This window comes from Clarias gariepinus, chromosome 1 (genome assembly GCF_024256425.1).
Source record: "Clarias gariepinus isolate MV-2021 ecotype Netherlands chromosome 1, CGAR_prim_01v2, whole genome shotgun sequence".
Taxonomy (NCBI): Eukaryota; Metazoa; Chordata; class Actinopteri; order Siluriformes; family Clariidae; genus Clarias; species Clarias gariepinus.
The window spans coordinates 35,867,875-35,888,272 of record NC_071100.1 but is presented as its reverse complement, the minus strand read 5'-3'; the positions used below and the strand labels follow the sequence as shown (position 1 = coordinate 35,888,272).

At 36.4% G+C, this 20,398-nt stretch overlaps 1 protein-coding gene across 1 annotated transcript; it reads right to left on the bottom strand.

The window, feature by feature from the left end:
* Window positions 1-2,849: 2,849 nt before the first annotated feature.
* On the bottom strand, window positions 2,850-15,032 carry rce1a (Ras converting CAAX endopeptidase 1a). The gene is made up of 8 exons (XM_053504885.1): window positions 14,733-15,032; window positions 13,580-13,682; window positions 12,438-12,521; window positions 11,577-11,655; window positions 8,157-8,324; window positions 7,948-8,019; window positions 7,778-7,840; window positions 2,850-7,494 (listed from the first exon to the last, which is right to left on the bottom strand). Exons 1-8 carry the CDS (start codon window positions 14,882-14,884, stop codon window positions 7,268-7,270), a joined length of 948 nt encoding a protein of 315 aa, XP_053360860.1. The 5' UTR covers window positions 14,885-15,032; the 3' UTR covers window positions 2,850-7,267.
* Window positions 15,033-20,398: the final 5,366 nt, after the last annotated feature.

Sequence of the window (20,398 nt, the reverse complement as noted above, 5' to 3'; positions counted from 1 at the left end):
CATGGTCAGAAACAATGCTCAGGTAGCCCGTGGCATTTAAACAATGCCAAATTGGGGCCTAAAGTGTGCCAAGAAAACATCCCCCACACCATTACACCACCACCAGCAGCCTGCACAGTGGTAACAAGGCATGATGGATCCATGTTCTCATTCTGTTTACGCCAAATTCTGACTCTACCATTTGAATGTCTCAACAGAAATCGAGACTCATCAAACCAGGCAACACTTTTCCAGTCGCCAACTGTCCAATTTTGGTGAGCTTGTGCAAACTGTAGCCTCTTTTTCCTATTTGAAGTGGAGATAAGTGGTACCCGGTGGGGTCTTCTGCTGTTGTAGCCCATCCGCCTCAAGGTTGTGCGTATTGTGGCTTCACAAATGCTTTGCTGCATACCTCAGTTGTAACGAGTGGTTATTTCAGTCAACAAGGCATTTTCGCCCACAGGACTGCCGCATACTGGATGTTTTTCCCTTTTTACTCCAGTCTTTGTAAACCCTAGAAATGGTTGAGCGTGAAAATCTCAGTAACTGAGCAGATTGTGAAATACTCAGACCGTGAAATACTCAGATTTGGTTATAGTACATTGCTCAGTCACTGCATGTTCTTACCTCAGAGACATCAAAGAACCCTTCATTATCCCCAAATTCCACCAGCACACCCCCAACTTTTAGTTCATGGATGATAATGCTCCACCACATTGTGGCAGAATTGTCACAGCTCGACTTCAGGAAGTTGGAGTGCCTCATATGGCCATCAATGTCCCCTGACCTGAGCCCCATAGAGCACGTCTGGGACCAGTTGAAGCAGAGACTGGATGATCGTACCCCACCCCCATGTGACCTGCCAGAACTAAGTGTAGCACTTGTGGAAGAGTGAAATGCATTGCCTCAGAACCTCATGAGACTGGTGAGGAGCATGAGACGTCGCTGTCAATCTGTCATTGCGGCAAATTGTGGAAACACCCACTACTGACATTGTCAATTTTTGTTATTTGGGGCTATCCCATTTTTGGGGTAATAAATATTCAACTACTGTAATGAAAAAGGTGTTTCTTTTCATACATTATTAGTAATATCAAAGGAAACTTTTACTTATTTCATTCAACTTAATAGGAAATAGGAAAAGCACTCACGTAAATAACAATATCTCTAACTTATTGTGATATGTATATATATATATGTATATATATACACATGTATATATATATATATATATATATATATATATACACATATATACACACACACACACACACACACACACACATATATACATATACACACACACACATACATACATACAGTGAGGTCAATAAGTATTTGATCACCCTGTGATTTTGCAAGTTCTTTTACTTAGAAGTCATGGAGTGGTCTACAATTATCAGCATAGATGCATTTCCACTGTGAGAGACAGAATGTAAAAAGAAAAATCCAGAAATTTTTTTGAATTTATTTGTGAATTCCTGTGTCAAATAAGTATTTATCACTTGCTTATCAGCCAGATTTCTGACACTTAAAGACCTGTTATTTAGCCCAGCTACAGTCTGCTCATGATTCTAAATTAGTAGCACCTGTTTGAGGACGTTTGTTGTCACAAAGACACCTGTGCACCCCACAATCAGCCAAAGTCTAAGTAGATACATGGGGTATCAATGATGCTAAGAATGGTGAAGAATCAGCCCAGAACTACACGGGAGGAGCTAGTCAATGCCGTGAAGAGAGCTGGTCCCAGCATTTCCAAGGCTACTATCAGTAATACACTAAGACGTCATGGTTTAAAATCTTGCATCGCACGAAAGGTTCCCCTGCTTAAGTCAGCCCATGTCCAGGCCCGTCTGAAGTTTGCCAGGGAACATCTGGATGATCCAGAGGAGTCATGGGATAAAGTCCTGTGGTCAGATGAGACCAAAGTAGAACGTTTTGGTCTTAACTCCATTTGCTGTGTTTGGAGGAAGAAGAATGATGAATATCATCCCAATAATACCATACCTACAGTGAAGCATAGGGCTGGAAGCATCATGCTCTGGGGGTGTTTTTCTGCACAGGGGACAGGACGACTGCACTGTATTAAGGAGAGGATGAACGGGGCCATGTATTGTGAAATATTGGGCAAAAACCTCCTTCCCTCTGTCAGAGCACTAAAGATGAAAGATGACTTCCAACATGACAATGACCCAAAGCACACAGCCAGGAAAACCAAGGAGTGGCTCTGTAAGAAGCATATGGACTATTTAAAAGCAAAATAACAGGTTTTTGAGGGTCAGAAATATGGCTGATAAGCAAGTGATCAAATACTTATTTGACACAGTAATTCACAAATAAATTGTTTAAAAAAAAAATCATACAATGTGATTTCCGGATTTTTCTTTTTAGATTCTGTCTCTCACAGTGGAAATGCACCTACGCTGAAAATTGTAGACCACTCCATGATTTCTAAGTAAGAGAACCTGCAAAATCACAGGGTGATCAAAGACTTATTGACCTCACTGTGTATATATATATATATATATATATATATATATATATATATATATATATATATATATATATATATATATACACACACACACACACACACACGTCCATCCATTTTTTTTTTTTAATCAACCTGAAATTTCTCCAAATTTTAGCTCCTCCATCTGGCAACATTACATACAGTATCTACTGCAAAAGAAACACAACATCTCTACCTAGTGGTCTGACAGGAAACACACATATACAACAATATTCTGCATGACAACAGAACATGCAATTAAGAAGAATAAGATTATTAGATTGCTCGAAATCTTATTCCCCATTACACACAGTAGGTGGGGAAAAATAAATGACAATTCATAAAGTATTTCATCAATTTGAGTTTATTTGCAAACAGTTTTTGATGAGCGAGTTGAAAGACCCCAAAAAGATTGTCAAAAAATATTTGTCCTTCAGTGTGTTAACTGCATTGCACATGGCCTTGGTGAAAATCTTGCATGTACTATACATTAACCCCCCCGTATGACACCAAAATACATCTGATTATAAAATATATTCCTTAGTATAAACATCTATTTATAATTACAAGTATTGAAAAAAAAACAAAAAAACAATTGTATAGCAGTGTTCCGTTATCCAAACCCTGCTTACTGTTCTCCTTCGAAATAGTACATAGCCATGTGTATGTGAAAAAATATATTCTAACGTCTATTGCTCCTCCTGTCCATGAGTGTATATTATATTAAAAGCATCTCTGCTCAAGTGAAGATGCAAATCTTCAAATGTAAATGTCTGGTATGCAAATCAGATTTTAAAAGCCTACAGGATAAGCAAGAAAGAAAAACAAACATCCAAAGAGGAAATAAGCAGTGGAACTGCGTAAAAGAAAAAGAACATACTTTTTAAACAAAGTTTTTAAATCATCTTAAGATTTACACTATACAATGAAAATTGTTTTTTTGGGGGAAAAAAAGAAAGAAAGAAAAAACATTCAACCCAGAAAGCTACATTAGTTTAAGAGCAGTAGGATGTCCAACAATAACAAGAGCTTAAGACTGTCTGATACATGCTTAACGTAGACAAACATCCTGACATCTATTCAGTTCCACAGGTAGTCAGTCAACTGTAGTGACACACTTCTTCTCTCGCTACTTTCACTACAAGTGAGCCAAGTTTCTATTAATTGTTCTACAGATTTTAGACAACTTAGTATATTGCAAAAGTTAGTTATTGGTTAAAGACAACCTTGGAAAAAAAAAGTGTTTTTCTTCTAATTCTATTTGTCTGTTTACAATTAGACTTATTTCTCAAGTTAACATGGCTGGAGCATAAATAATGGCTCTTTTCAAATAAATTAAATGTCGAACAGCTCTGATGACTGAGGCTTACCAATAAAAAGCATAGTAGCACAAAAGCAGCATTTGACCTGATAACATCAGAAAAGCAATTGTGCAGCAAACTGCAGAGCAGCATGTGCAAGCGATTTTCACCACATGTAAACATGTCAGTTCTGGATGATGCATATAGCAAAATTTCAACCTGTCAAGCTAAGCATTAACTAATTCATCAAATGAACTATGGCACATTTCGTGAAAATGATTCAGCAGTAGCAATTAATGTCTGAAAATGGAGTTGAACTACATGTAAATCCCTGATTTGGTCTATTATTATTGCTAGAAGTTCAATTTGAATAGTTTGACATAGACAACAGCAATAATTACACACTTCACAGCATAATAATAGCCTAATAAATTGATAGCACCTATTTGAGTCATTTTGGTGAATTTCTAGTAATTCAATACACACGGGCAAGTTCAGACGACGATTCGGTTCTATGCGAATGTTAAAAGTGAACAAATACATTTTGAATAAAAACTAAATAACTGAAGACTCCAGGTGAGATTTAAAGTGTAGGCATAATAGCAAACAGCATTACCGATATGATCTGAACAAATGTGTTTTGCTAGACTGCCTCATTCCATGCTGCGCTACAAACCATATATGACAAGTTAATCAGTCTTTGCACCAGATCGATTTCATGCCAATATCAAACGATGCATCTCGGTTTCAATACAGCTTTACAATCCACAGGCGAGCAGTGTAGCAGCATGCAGTGTAGTGGTCAGAATGTCATTTCATAATAAAGAACTGCTTACACGAGCTTTCTGCGTCTTCAGTCATGCATGAAACAACAAGACTATTTTTATTCCACCAGAATGAAAAAAAATATATGCATTAGTTAAAAGAAAAAAAAAAAACTGCTTTTTTTTTTTTTTTTATCTCTGACCGCACATGTCATAGGGCATAAAACAAAATAATTTTGTTATTATTTGTAATGTGGAATTGTGTTATTTATAATCTATTTCGATGGATTGAGCATGAAAACCCAGAATAAAGTTGCTATTAAAAGGTTGACCATCACACCAGTAAAGTCTACTTTTCCATATGTACTACATCTTAAAGCAGTTAGTTTAATTGTGCATAAACTGCTTTAATTTTATCTCCTCTAACTTCTTAGGGTGGTTTGAAACACTTCCTTTTGCATGCCACACAAATAATCCTTTAAGATTATGAAACGTGTGCCCTTCTATTCAGATTGTTGTTTTTTTTTTGGTTGTTGGGTAGCTTATGAATTAATTTGCTGCTTTCCACCAACCTTAGAGACCTTCAAGAGTCTTGTGAGGTATAACCAGCAATTCAGGGGCTGGTATTCGCATGCTACATAGATGAAAATGTCACCAACATCAGACCAGTGTATCCTGATGCCTGGGTCACTGGGATACTAATGGCACTCTAGTTGATAAAGACCCACCACCTTCATGCCATGCAGTAACTGGAATGGTTCACATCGCTGGAACTAAGATTTCACTTCCAATGACAGTTCACTTCAAAGTCTTTTTTGCTTTACTTGGACATCTAGAGACCTAAAGCAGCAGCCACATCAAGGATCTCCCCATGCTTTATGAAACAACAGGTATTATTAACTGGTATTAATAAGTGGGTTAGATACAATCACCATAGATAGGCATATCCTTGTCTCAGAGAAGGTAATTCAAGCATTGTCATGCTGGAGCTACAAGGCATTTGGCCCCCTGGTGCACCGCCATAAAACATCAACCACCTGGAACTGTGATCCATCTGGCCCTCACAATCATCTTGCTGGTTCTCAGACAGTGCCATATGCTGGCCCATTCAAAAAATGTTGCAATAGTCAGCAGTATGAACCAAAAGGCTGGCAGAGGGCTGAGCAGCTCTCTTAGTCTTGCATAAAATGTCCCCAAATAACCTCATTTATGCAAGATACATGTGCACCCAATACTGACAGTTTAGATAAAGGAATGTTCTGACAAGGTGCAGGTGGTCCCCCATTGCTGATTTTACCTCAACACTATGTTGGTTGTGGTTCTTCCTGGCAGAGCAAGAGCCCAGTCAGCTGCACTAGCCCACTGCTTTGGCCTCACTCCACCATAAACCCAATGGACATCATCCATTCAATCCTCGGGCAATATTTATTAGTTATTGTAAAAATAAAACTTGTCTTAGTAGAAGCTGTGTGGTCTCAAGCAGATACCACTACATGGTATAAAAATAATGACCATTCCTATAGGATGTGCCCTTAAAAAACAATGTGTCTCCTTCATTTGCCTTATTAAGAGATGGATTGGCATTGGCTACCAGGCGTTTTACACCACCCTTGGCTAATAGATGAGGTGAAATAGAATTGTAGATATGTATAATAACTGTGATTTCATGAAACCCAGACAACCGCTAGGGTTCTTCATTTCGAATCAGCACCAGCTCAATGAAAAGCTCCTTAAGTACAAAATCTGTATCATGATTTTGCTGGAAAGGCTTAGCATGAGTGTCCATGCAAACATATAGGTTTTGAGGTGCTTCACACCTCTCCTAGTAGTTATCCAGACGCCATGGAAGCATATGTAACTGGTGATTTCGCTGGTCACATATACGTTGTTAGAAAAATTCTCTATATATACAGTAAATGGTCTGCCATAATCCAGAAAGCTGGTATTTTCTATTAATGTCTGAATTAACAAAAACAGGTAGCTTTGAATCTATGCACAGCGGCCTGTTTTGCATCAGTCTATAATGAAAGGAGCCAAGTTGTCTGGCATGAGGTCAGTTACACATACTGTATATCAAGCTATAAGGCTATTCTATACTATTAAAATCATTTTTCTAATTTCAACCCTTATGCGAATATTAAGTGACAGTCGAATGAGCCATGTGATTCTCGTCTTAATGAGCTGTTTGGGTTATTTTAAAACATTCGAGTTAAAAAAAAAGTTTCAGGATAGACCTAAACATTGTTCTTCAAGTTCTAGCACTGGACAAAGCAGCTTATGTTAATTTGAGCAAGGAGATTTCAAAAACAACAAGGAAGTCATCCACTCCTTATGTGGGTGATGCAACATACAGTGTAGAACCTTTCTCAGTGGAACAATAAAATAATAAAACCACTACGTCCAAGTAAACCCAAATTCAAATATATTATCATATAAATGCAATGAACATGCAGCAATGTATAAATACCCGTCTTCTCTTAACTCTTCCAGAGTCTGACTTATTGACTTTATTGGCCCAATCCATGTAGGAAGAGGTGTTCTGGTGATCTGGTGAACACGCAGACTTGTCCAACATGTGGGAGTTTTCATACCTTTTTTTGTTCCGCCAATGAGACCATTGTAATCCTCATTACAACACACATCCTGGTCACTCTTAGGTTCAAAAGATCACAGGTCCTGTAGGAGAGCAGAACGATGCGGAATGTGGACAGTTAGGAGCAGAGGGAGCCGAGTGAGGAGGCAAGAGTGCAGACGGGTGTGGGCCAGCCATAGAAAAGCGGGTCGGTCAAGGGGAAGAGGAGAAGCAGGAAGAGCAACACTCCCAGCACATAAAAGGACAAAACGGTAAGGCGATGTGGATGGTCCAGTGCTGAACTCAATGCAGGAAAACCCATGTAGTTACAAAAGGAGTGACACAGCACAGGGCCTACCAAGTGACCTGGGAAAGTAAAAGGCAAACAGAGTATAATGAGAAAAAGAGAAAAAAAGTTGTGTCTACTATATATATTTATATATATATATATATATATATATATATGGTACGATACAGTATGGTATAGTACATTTCTTCCAAAAAAAATTAAAAATTAAACTTTTTATTACCTGCTTTTACAAATAAAAAGGAACACATGTCCTACAGGTTGTTTGGGATGTTATACTGCTTTATAATCATGCTATAATGTAGTAAGTAAGGTGGAACATGACATTCAGTCTCGGCGTACCTGTTCTGAGAAATATAAAGGCTGTGTAAGCTCCAAATACTGCTGTGTATGAGAACTGGAACACTGCAACATGTACAAACACAGACACCCGTTAGGCACAATAAGCCATATGTATAAGATTTATATTGATAGAAATTGATATGGAAACAGTGATAAAAGTTTGTATGTACCTGCAGAAAGAAAAATTCCTGAGATGGTCCCTTGTCTGAAGCGCAGGAGCTCAATCACATGGTGAAAATGTGCTGCCGTGACCAGTGAGAGACACACACCACACACACAGACACAAAAGTAACACTGAAAATCTAGGGAATTTTCATGAACCATATCAGAACCAAATGTCGTTTGGAAGCTGAAGTTTAAGTTGCAGTCTTATACTCACCTACACCAAAGAAAAGTGGGCATGTGAAGATGGCGGTGGTGGGTCCAGCACAAGGCACCAGCATTGGTAGCATACAAGCGCGGAACACCAGCTCCTCCGTTAAAGGTGCCACCACCTGGTTCCTCAGCCAGCGCATGTCGCTTAAACACAGCGCCCAGAAGCGTGGATCTGCAGCCAAAAGACAAGTCACTTAACATTAATGCATACAAAAGAGCAGACTACAGTACAGCACAGCAGAAAATACAGTCGACCCCACAAAATTTGTAGGTGTTACGTTCCTAGAGCACCTGCATGCTAAACATGAGCAAAACATGAATTTGGGATGTGGTCAAAATATGCTTATAAATGGCTATTTTTATGGTTTAAACCCTAAATATGCCCCCAAACACTTTAATTTCATTTCAAATTCAGCTGAATACATTAACCATTGAAAAAAAAAGGCATGTAAAGGTAAACCCGTATACACAGTACTGCTGTGTCACCAGAAGCGCTAGAATGTAAAATACAGATGTTCCCCGTATATGTACTGTAATTCACACAAGTGCGGTTTCTTTATGCGCCGTCATTAATCCCAAGCCACGTTTTCCTCTACAGTTGCTTTGTGTTCTCTCTACAGTACTAAAAAATGTATAAGGTATTATATTTTCTATGGAAATTTACCTAAATTGACATTAATATTCGTTTCAAAATTAGTAAATTGTAAGGTTTTTAATAGTTTAGCGTTAAAACGTATGAAAAATTATATACTTTCTGAGCATTTACTGGACATGATCCAAATTTAGCCTGCAGGCTCCTGCCATGGAACTGAACAATGACAAATTAAGACTGATTAAATAGCCAATCAAATTAAAGTATATAGCAGGTGGAAGCACTCTTTCTTTCTAGTTCAAGTATATAGTACTTATATATTAAGTACTATATTAAAAAAGTCTTGGCTGGGGGTTATCGTGTTATTACAAGGCTCGGGGTGGCGACTGAAATGGTCACCAATGCATTAAAAGTTTTTATTTTGTGACTAGTTTTATCTAGACAGTCATCAGTGGCTGTCGTCTCTCCACAAAAATAAATAAATAAATAAATAAAAATCTAAAAGGCTTGCAATGTCTTTAATCCTCTTATAGACTCTCTCTCCTCTCCTTTGACTGCCTTGTGGCACAAGAGAACAGCAAGGCTGCGAGAGCGCTTACGAACATAAGACACTTCATTAAACCGTTCAACTGTTCGTGAAAGTTTCACATGTGCTCTAGTTATTAAAAGTAGCCCTGCTGTAGCCTATTTTCGTGTGTACCCCTTACTCTGGTGCATTGCGAATTAGCTGATATAGCATAGGACATTAATCTTGATAATATTATTTCTTTAGTAATGACAGGATCTATTGGTTTTTATTTCAATACGTTCTTTATATTCTATTTCAGCACAGTTTCCACAAAATTTGCAAAATACTGCAAAATTTCACACTTCAAAAAAAAAAAAAAGAGTATATATCTAAATAATAAACTATACATTACAGAACACAATACTATGAAATGGATGCCTCTTGTAAATAAATGTGATTTGATTAATTAAGAAGATAGATCCTGTCATTATTTAAAAAATGTATATTATGCCGATTAACAGCCTATTTTTTTTTTTTATTACAATACAAGTAGATTACTTACAAGTTATAATTTTTTTTTATTATTATTACCTTTATGTCTTTATTGGGAACAATAAATAGAGTATGAAATGAATGCTAGGTCTTGTGCAAGCTCCATGACAGACGGACAATTTTGCTTGTCTACTTCTAGCAAAGTGATGAACCATTGTACACTTGTTCCGCTTAATGCTCACAGTTCCCTTTTAACTGAGCACTTTCACTCTTACAGTTTAGAATCTTATTTTAGACGGCTGAATCCGCTCTGTGCAGTCCAACGGAGCTACTAGCCGGTAGAAACTCAGCAAATGCCTTTTCTTTACTCTCTGCACATCCAAACCCTGCAGCTTTTACATCAGACGCAAAGTCAACCAGTGCATGTGGCGCCAGCTGACCTCACCTATTTCATGAACTGCTGCTCATGCACCACTGGGAGGCAGCATTACTTACCCCTCCCTCTTAAAGCACGGTCAACCTGCTCAGATGAAATCGAACACGTGATCTCCAGATGAGTTCATGCATATTTTATTACGCCACTCAGGAACTCTTCTGCGTTAATTTGACACCTAGTCCTTTATTTCAATGCAGAAAAGTAAAAGCAAGCTAAATCTTTCACTGTTCTAAATGACAAGTCCTTGTCTTTACGGTCTCCCAAACACCAAACTAGATTTAAAACAATCAATCAGCGATTTAAAACATCTTTTTCTTTACGTTTAGACTTATCTGTACTATTTTGAATGTCTCTGTGTAAAGAAGAATGTGTAGGGTGTACCCGAGGGTGTACCCCATCTTCTAAAGTGTACCCTGCCTTGTGTCCCAAGTCCCCTCAGATAGGTTCTAGGTCTCCCACGACCCTGTACAAGATAAGCGGTATAGAGAATGATAGTGTAAAAGAAGAAAGCTTTTATGGGTCTGAGCACATCATGCTGAACAAATACCTCAATGCATGAACTTCAAATGTGTGTGTGTTTTAAATTATATTAGCCAATTTTTAGAATGTGGTGAATATTACAATATGGTAAAATATTGAAATTATCTAAATTAAATGTCCAACTTTACGAGCTCACAATTTTTTTAAGGCAAGATTAATATCCAGATCATTCAAAATATTATAAATAAATATACAGATAAAAAAATAAATAAGACTACTGTTGTAGAAATCTTAATTATATAAAAAAAACAATACTATTACTATCCTATTACAATCCTTACCGCCTAAATCATCCTCCTGTTGACTTTGGAGGACTTTTTTTCTTTATTTCAAACAAATGCAATGTGGTTCACTACACTTCCACCATTTCCAACACAAAAATGTGTGTCTTGCCAGCATTAAAATGTAAATGGATCTAAGTGCATCAGTTATTTTGCTAAATGGATTTGGTATTATCATACGTTAGGGTCTGTTTAACACATTTTAAACTACTGTTACTTTTCAACTTTTAGAAACCCAACAAATCTTTTTTGTTTTTTTACTGTGCACTTACTGTACAGTATATAAACTTGATTAAAATTATTATTTTTTAGGTGCAATCCTACTGCTGTGTGTAAAAACTGAGTGCTTTGTGATTGTTGTTCTGCACAAATAAGACAGGATAGGAATGCACAGTCATTGTAAAAAAAAAAAAAAAAAGGCATTATCAAGATTTTTCTGAAAGATAGTTCTTCAGTTGGCGCCTTGATGATATCACTGGGAGTCTGATTTTAACAATTACAAAGTAGATATGTAGCAAAACGATAAACAATGAAACATCCACAAACATTTTTTATGTACAAAATGTGTTTCTCACCAACAGCCACTTTGATTCCATCAATACAGCCCCAGGGGCAATCCATGGCCAGCTGGATAAGAGGACCCAGAAACAGTACCTGAGACAACGAAGCACACTTATTATTTACCTAGAAATTGATCATTCCATATACGATCAGGCTTCTGTTACAATCTATAAGTTTTGTAAATATTAGAACTGTTATAATGTGAGCCTTTTAATAAAGAATACATTTCATAAATAATCAAAGTCTTACTATATACAGTATGCCACAGTCTTGTTCACTGAAATACTACTATTAGACTGGTATCAAAGCAGAGTAGGAAAATTCATTTAAAACTAAGGTGAGGAAAAGTATCAGTAGTCACAAACTACACAGCTGAGATGATTGAAACCATCTCAAGGAAAAAAAAGCTAATAAAAATAAATAATAGTATTAGTGGTCATGGATGCGTACATTAGTGCATCCCAGGCCTGGAGATCCATTACACTACAACACATTAACCTGAACCAGCAGACCAGCAGAGAGGATAAACTGGGGCATGAAAATACAAAAGGGTGCCATACACTTATTTTATATGCTTTTTCACCCAATTATCTCACTAAATTTCATATCAGGAGCTATCTCAGAGGCAAGTGACAACAGTCAATCACAAAAACTATGAGAAATGAAAGCTGCTTCACTAAAAAAATTGACCAACACCTCCTGTCTAACCCTATAGGAGAATCCAATAGCACTATTACAATAACCATGTTTTATTTAAAAACAAAATGCAAATCTGAAATGCCTATTAAATGAAACTCTGAAACCTTTACATTAAAGGGTATTCAGGAAAATCCTAGGAAATGTATGATATCTTATGACACGTGACCGTTCCTTACCATGGTCAGTATGAGGGGAAGAATGACAGCTGGAACGAGACCCTCAAACCGGATTCCCATGAGAGATAGTAAGGGTGGAGTCGTCTGTAGAGTGGAAGATGGGAACAAATTAAAAGCAACACCACGGCAACAGAAACCTTTTCCTAAAATATATTTCAAATACACGGCACAGATTAAAGTATGTAGTATATAGAGTTCATACACTGAACTGGCAGCTTTTGCTATACTGCCTACCTATCTACCTTGTATTGTATGTCTTTTTGCTTAGCTCATCTGTTATAACATGTTTTCATATTGGCCACATTATTAGAAACACCTACCTACTGGCTGTCCTTTACCTGCTACAATCGTACCAGCATCAGTCTTTTCAGGTTTAACACCCAAATATGTGTGCTCAGAAAGTAGTTAATGAGTGGCAGTAAAAGGTAGGTGTGCCTATTTAACTGTTAGATTATTAAATGCATTATATACAGCTATATTAACGTTTGTACAGTGATGTAAAAAGGTATTTGCCCCCTTTCAAAATTTGTTAAATATTTGTCACACCTAAATGACTGAGATCACATTTTAATATTACACAAAGATAACGTAAAGTGATTGGGTCAAAATTCCTCCAGAGCAATGTGAAAGACTTATTGTCAGTTATCACAAACAGCTTGATTGCGTTTTTAGGCTTAGGGGCAATTACTTTTTCACAAAAAAGTTTTTGCATCTTTGTGTGTTATTGACATTTGTTTGATGATCTCAATCATTTAAGTGTGATGAATATGCAAAAGAATTTAAATTCAGGCAAATCCTGTTTCGCGGCACTGTATATTTACAAAAACAAAGATGACTATAACAACTCTGTGAGAAACATATTCCTTGCACTGCATTCAAAACACAATTAATGACCCAATCCAGCTGTTAAAAAGGCATATAGTACTCTTTTTTTTTTATTCAGAGAATATGTCACATATGCCTTTTACTGGTACTTAAACAGGATTCGGCATACATGTCCTCATATGTGTTGCGTATTAAATGAAAAGCCTTTTTCATGACGTTGAAATTAATTATAAATGTTAAAAAACAGTGCGTTTACATGCTATATTTTAGAATGCAGTTAATATTTACTTTGAGGCATAAACTTAAGACCTTCTCACCTGAATGCCTGTGAACCCTTTCCATCCCCAGACAAAGAGTGGAGACAATGCTGACACAATCAGCACACTAGTGAAACGCCTCTTTATCACTGACGGATGGTCCCTTGTAGTACAAACACACACAGACGCATATGGTCAGAGATTCAGAACAGTATATCATAGTCAAATAGGTGGTACTTTCTTTTATGAACCGTGTGCCATGTCTGACTGTGAATCTCTTAGCGAATTAGTTTTGCCCAACCTTTAAGGCAACCTGTAAATATTTATCAACTAAATTACACTATATAAACAAAAGTATTAGGCCAAACCGGATCATTATTGAATTCAGGTGTTTCAATCAGGTCCCTTATCCACAGTGAAGGGCAATCTTAATGCTTCAGCATACCAAGACATCTTGGACAATGCTATGCTTTTTGTTAACTTTGTGGCAACAGTTTGGAGAAGGCCCTTCTTTATTCCAGCACAATTTTGATGGTGTGATGAGTTCAGTGTGGAAAGACTTGGGTGGGTCACACAGAGCCCTGACCTCAACCGTATCGAGCACCTTTGGGATGAGCTGGAACAGAGATTGCGAGCCTGACCTTCTTATCCAGCATCAGTGCCTGAGCTCATAACCGCTCTACAGAATAAATAGGAACGAATTCACACAGAAAATCGTGTGGACAGCCTTCCAAGAAGAGTGGAAGCTGTTATAGCTGAAAAAGCGGGGGACCAACTCCATATTAAAGTGTATGGATCTGGATACATTGTCACTGCAGGTTTGGACCAACACTTTTTGTCTATGTAGTGTAGCAAGCAGCATTTCATTTCCAGACAAGTTGAACCACAGAAGCTGATCTCTTAAATAAAATCTAAGCGCAGTCCAGCAGAAGTTCTTGGTCAGATAAGAACCAGGCAGTGACAGCTGGTTCATGCATCATTACATTGTGACTTTGACATGTAGAAGCTGTAAAGGTGAAATGTTTATCAAGTAGGAAAAACTTGCCTCTCATTAACTTTCTAGAAATTTCTCTTTCTAGGGATACATTAAGAAAACCAATCCATGCCTGCCACCAACTAACAGCACAGAGAGAGCAAATAAAGCGAGTAAATGTCCTGTCTGCATGTGAACAATTAAAACTCAGCCCAGATGAGAGTAGCATTATCCGGGTACCTTGGTAAGTCACTTTTCCAGACGTATAAACTTCCAACATATGAGCATGCGAGCAGTAAACAGGACAGTACAGAGATCCAGCAGAGTCCATCAGGAGGAAGAAACTCCTCAGCGCTGCTGCGGCTCGGCATTAAACCATCGTCCTGTGGCATGGCGAACCTCACACACTGCACACACCGCACACTCCACACGACCTGACCTTAGACTGGCCTTTCTCACTCCTTAATCGCCACAGAGGCGCTTAATGACGAGGAGCTAGCGCGCTTTTCGGGACTTCCCAAGCTACAAGTTAAAGGCTGATCCTTGGGCGCCATTGAATGACGTCACTAACGTGCGCCCTTCTTTTTAAGCATGTAGGGACGTCATTAGAGTGGCTGACAAATCGGGTTTGGTGTACTGTATTATCATGCAATTTGAAAATGATAAATGTCATTTCATTCACGAATCTTAAACTTTCACTTTAAAGGATATTATTTTCTTTTTCTCGGTCAGAGTAACAAACCATTTGAATACATTGTCAACTCTAAATGGCCAAATTCTGCATTTATAAATGTCAATTTTCTAAATCATTCCCTAAACCTTTTCAAATTATCCTCTCTCTTACTGTCATTCAGATTTAATCAATGAAACATTTTTCTCATTTAGTTATTTTATTTATCTTTTATATATATATATTTATTTATTTGTTTGTTTTTTATTGTCTATTGTTACTATTTATTTACATAATCTTGGTCAAGTTTGCTATACTGTATATCTTCTATTTATTTTTTGCTCTGTTAACTGTGGATAGTTAAATGTATAGTTAAATTTTTACACCATTTTTATATTATTTTAATTTTGCAATTGTAATTCTTGCTAGAAATTTTAAAAAACATTATTATTATTATTATTATTATTATTATTATTATGTTGATGTTGTTGTTGTTATTGTCGATAATGTCAACACTGTTAAAGATTCTCCTACAATAAGGTACCTTCAGGAAATATATATTTTTTTTTTATATCAAATGAAAATTTAAGTGAAAATTAAAGCTTCAAGTAAATGCATTTGGGACACTAGAACTGATATGGCTGTTTATATATTATTATACACCTTATATTCGTATCTCAAAGAATTACAATGTTTCTCAACTGTTACAATGTTTAACTGATGCTTAAAAAATTTTATTTGCCGATTATAATGTTTATTTTGATAAAACATATATACTGTACAGCGAATAACAAGACAAACTCCACACATGAACAAATGCACTCAAATCATTTTTAAAAGACAGGAAATCTTCTTAAAATATTTTTTTTTACCAACATTTCTAAATGTTTCCTTGACTACTTAGTCACATGACTAGGAATCGTTATTAAAATTTGAGCACAACAAGAAACGCAAGCAGTGAATACATTTTGCAAAAACCAAATTGGTAAATTTTGAATAGTACAATAGGAATTAAGGGGTATAAAAAATTTAAGAAAAGCTTAATACATCTTTAACCATCCTAATTAACCTTAAGTATCACATACTCATATACCGTAAAATCTTTAACAGGCTTGTAGTAAAAGGTAATATACTTGTACTAATACCACTACTACTTATTATTATTATTATTATTATTATTATTATTGTTACTAATATTATTGTTGTTGTTGTTGTTGTTGTCATTATTATTATATGACACCTTCAGAGTTAAGGGTTCTGCTTCATGAGACCCTAAACAGGAAAAGCAATATAAAAGTGGAATGAATTAGTAGTAGTCATATTATCTTGCTTTTTGTTATTGCTGTCGTTGGTTTATAAAAATTATATAAACCAGTAATTCAGTAGATTATAAAAACAAATACAGAAATATTTAAAATATCTAAATTGATTTTTACAAAACATTTTGAAGAGCAGCATGCAAAGCCCGGGTGGCTTTGGCTGTTTATATGTGTTGGTTCCAGCACCTCCTGAGATTCATACTGTGCAGTCTCTAGAGATGACCGGGGATGATGCAAAACAGAAAATAACATGCACTGAGTTTTAAACACCTCGCTAAAAAAAAGACAAGCAAGTTGAGAATGATAAGTGCAACTGAAAGTCCATTAACACTCATTTGCTTTTGGCGTCGTTGTTGCAGAGGAGTGAAACCCCATAAAAAAAGAATGATTTTTCATAGGATAAATTAATCAATCAAACAGATTTTTCAATCAACAAGAAATATAGTTTAATTAGTAACCCATCGCTATGAGGAGACAAGTAAGCACAAACAAGCACAATGCCTCACACAGCATCACAGAGCCACCATTTTGGTTTTGTGGGGGGGTTTCATATTTGCTTATTTGTCCCTATTGTTTTCCTTTAATAGATTTTTATAATGAAGACTTTCAATTATTAACCATTTTGGAAATTAAAACTGTCCAAAAAACATTAAGCCTTAAAAACCTTAAGGTGTGCCTTTCTTGCACTTCAAGGTTGAGTGCAAGAAAAAAATAGAACTGCGTAATCTGATTGCATGCTGAATAGAGAAAGAGTTCCTTTCTATATCAAGGAGAAGCCTGCTGCTCAGTCTGAGCCACTGCTTATTGATTGTTTTTAGGAGAGGATAGGAGTGACTGCTTGTGCTGATTAAGAGCTTGAACCGGTGTTTTCCAGTCTGAAAAATACAATAAATTTGAATACAAAATACTGTACTGTATAAAAGCGTCTTCCAAACAAATTAAACACCTAAAAAAAAAGAGGTAACCTACTAGTCTGTAGCCTTCTCAGTCATCTGGACGGGCTGTTTAAGATTATAATATGATTGGCATCATAATCCTGTATTTAAGTCAGTGGGAAACCCTATAAGTCTATAGATATGTGATTTTATGGGATACGTTTTTCCTTTAATACATCATGCAGCTGTCACTCATTTTTACTACTATGTCATACTAAAATCTGCATTATATTTTACAGATGCTCTGATATACTGTACAGTACCAATTTCCTGTCTTACATATCATGCTGTTACCATTCTTTTGGCATTCTTGCCACTACTACCAACATATTTTATGTCTATCTGTCTGTTTGTATATCCTTTTACAGTACCATGCTGCTGTAACACATTTCTTTTTTCCATGGAGGATATAAACAAGTTATAAGAGTTTATCCTATAACTTTTAGGATAAATGTGTAAATAACCTTTCATTTATTTATTAAAGTAGAAAACAACATGAATCCATGCACACTATACACATCTTATTGCATAGGTTTGCATTTGTTTTACTACTTTAAAATTATATATATGAATATCTCTGTGCAAAAAAGATAAGCATACCCCTATTTTATTATTAATTTATTTTTTTTAATGTAATTTTAAGATGTTTAAAGAGATTCATTTTGCAGCAAAAAACAGGCAAAATTCAAATTTGAAATCAACTAAAATAGCAACTAAATAGCTCCTAATGTCACCAATAGTTTTAGCAGTCTAAGCACTTTCCTGCACCCTTTTACCAACATTTTTTAAATGCTGTTCCACTATTGCAAATGCATTGTTGGCAAATGCATGTACATTGGCAACATTTCAGTCGAAGGCTAATCTGTATCAATAACTTTTTATAATTTTATAAATTCATTTTTTTTTATTTCTCCACTGCTATACTGTTTTCTCTAGAACATCTTAATTTTTAGATATATTTAACATATAATAAGTTTTGTCTGCCGGGCTTTGCAATAACTGTTGAGTGTCAGACATTTCATATTTCAACCCAAATCAATGAAGACAACGGATGAGCTGGTCATTATTTCTTTATTAATTAATTAATTTTTTGGACCCCCTTCTAAACACCAGAGGTCGTGTGAAACCTATACTGTACTCACCACCCTGTCCTCACATACTGTACGTGTATGCTGAGCCCTTCCTCCAAGGTACGCCTTATGATGCAGTAGTTTTAACAAACTTTCTCCCAAGTCAGTGCTGGTTCTCAATGAGAGAACTGAATATTTTAAGGCAATCTGTTAGATACACAACCTGAGCTTTAGACATAAGTGGTGAGAAACACCTGGATAATATATAAAATCAGTCAGGAACAGGATCAAGATTATGATGGTTAGAGATAAATGTTGCACCACTGGATGATGTGAGATTTGTGTGAGATCTGGAAATAGCTGACAGTCAGGTCCAGGTATTTCTAAAAAACTTTTTTTTTATTTTTTTAATTATCTTTGATGATAAGGATAAAAAATAGGTGTAGAATGGTATGTTACAGCAGGGGCTGCACTTGTCTATTCCCCAGGTTAATGATATTTACCACCCAGTGGGCCAACACTTTGGTGGCTCTTCTCTTTAGAAAGGCAATAGCAAGTGAGATCTGTTTTTCATGATGCTGCGGTAGACAGATGGTTGCCACATTCACCTTTAGGGTATATTGGGATTTATGTAAGCAGTCATGCAATTGGTAATGTGGGTCAGATCCATCATCCATTGTGGAGGAGGTTATGCAAATGATCATTTTTCCATGCCTGTGGTTAAAAGAGGTGAAATAAAAATGAGTACATACTCTAGCATGTGGATCTATGAACACTGTGATGGAACATTAAACACATTTGGAATGAACTTGAAGACCAATGGGACCTCAGGACTCCTCACTTTAATATCAATATCTGACAATACGAATGCTCTTGTGGATGAATGAACACGAATACCCATAGCCATGCTCCAAAATCTATTTTTAAAAAAACATTTCCCTATGAGTGCAAGCAAAAGGGCACTAAGTCCATGTTAATGCCCATGAATTAGGACTAGACACATATGGATGTGATGGTCAAGTGTCCACATTCTTTGAGCCATATACTTTATGTATTATTCACATGTGAATTTTTTTTTTTTTACATTTACTTTTGAGTAGATTTAGATCAGATTCAATGTGCAAAGTACATGGGCGAAGTCAATCAAACACATTTAATGTTTAACCTGAGGTGCATAAGTGGTTTATTTAAACTTAAAAAATATGTACATTGGAGGTACAAGGCTATGAGAGTCCTATGCAGGCTACAGGGAATATATGCCATATGTACATACATCAACAACACTGGGGGGGGGGGGTCTAAAGGATAGCTGGTCAATCCAATCCACAAACAAGCTGATACAGTACAATTTGCCAAAAAAAGTAAATGCTGACCACAGTAGAAAGGCACAATTACAACCAGTGACCCACAGCCTGCCACGCAAGTGGCCCAGCTGGTAAAGAGCCCAAGGCCGCGACCCAGTTTCAAAATCACCCAGATCCCAATACGATTGAGGATCCATGTAAACCACCAGAAGGATCCACTGCTAAGGTCTTTGTTCTGGACAACACAGGACACCCCTAGAGGCCAGAACTAAGAAGAACCCAAAGCCTAGGTAATGATAATTTTTTTTATGTGATTGGTGTTTATGTGTGTGTATGTATAGATAGATCGATAGATAGATTGATAGGTTGATAGATAGATCGATAGACGATAGATAGATAAATTTTTTATATAGAAAGAGATAGATAGCTAGATAGATGGATAGATAAATAGATAGATAGCTAAATAGATAGATAGATAGATAGATAGATAGATAGATAGATAGATAGATAGATAGATAGATAGATAGATAGATAGATAGATAGATAAAACCTGCTCGTGTCATGATGGGCAGCATCATAGTCATCCTACTCTTAGGTGGTATAATCAC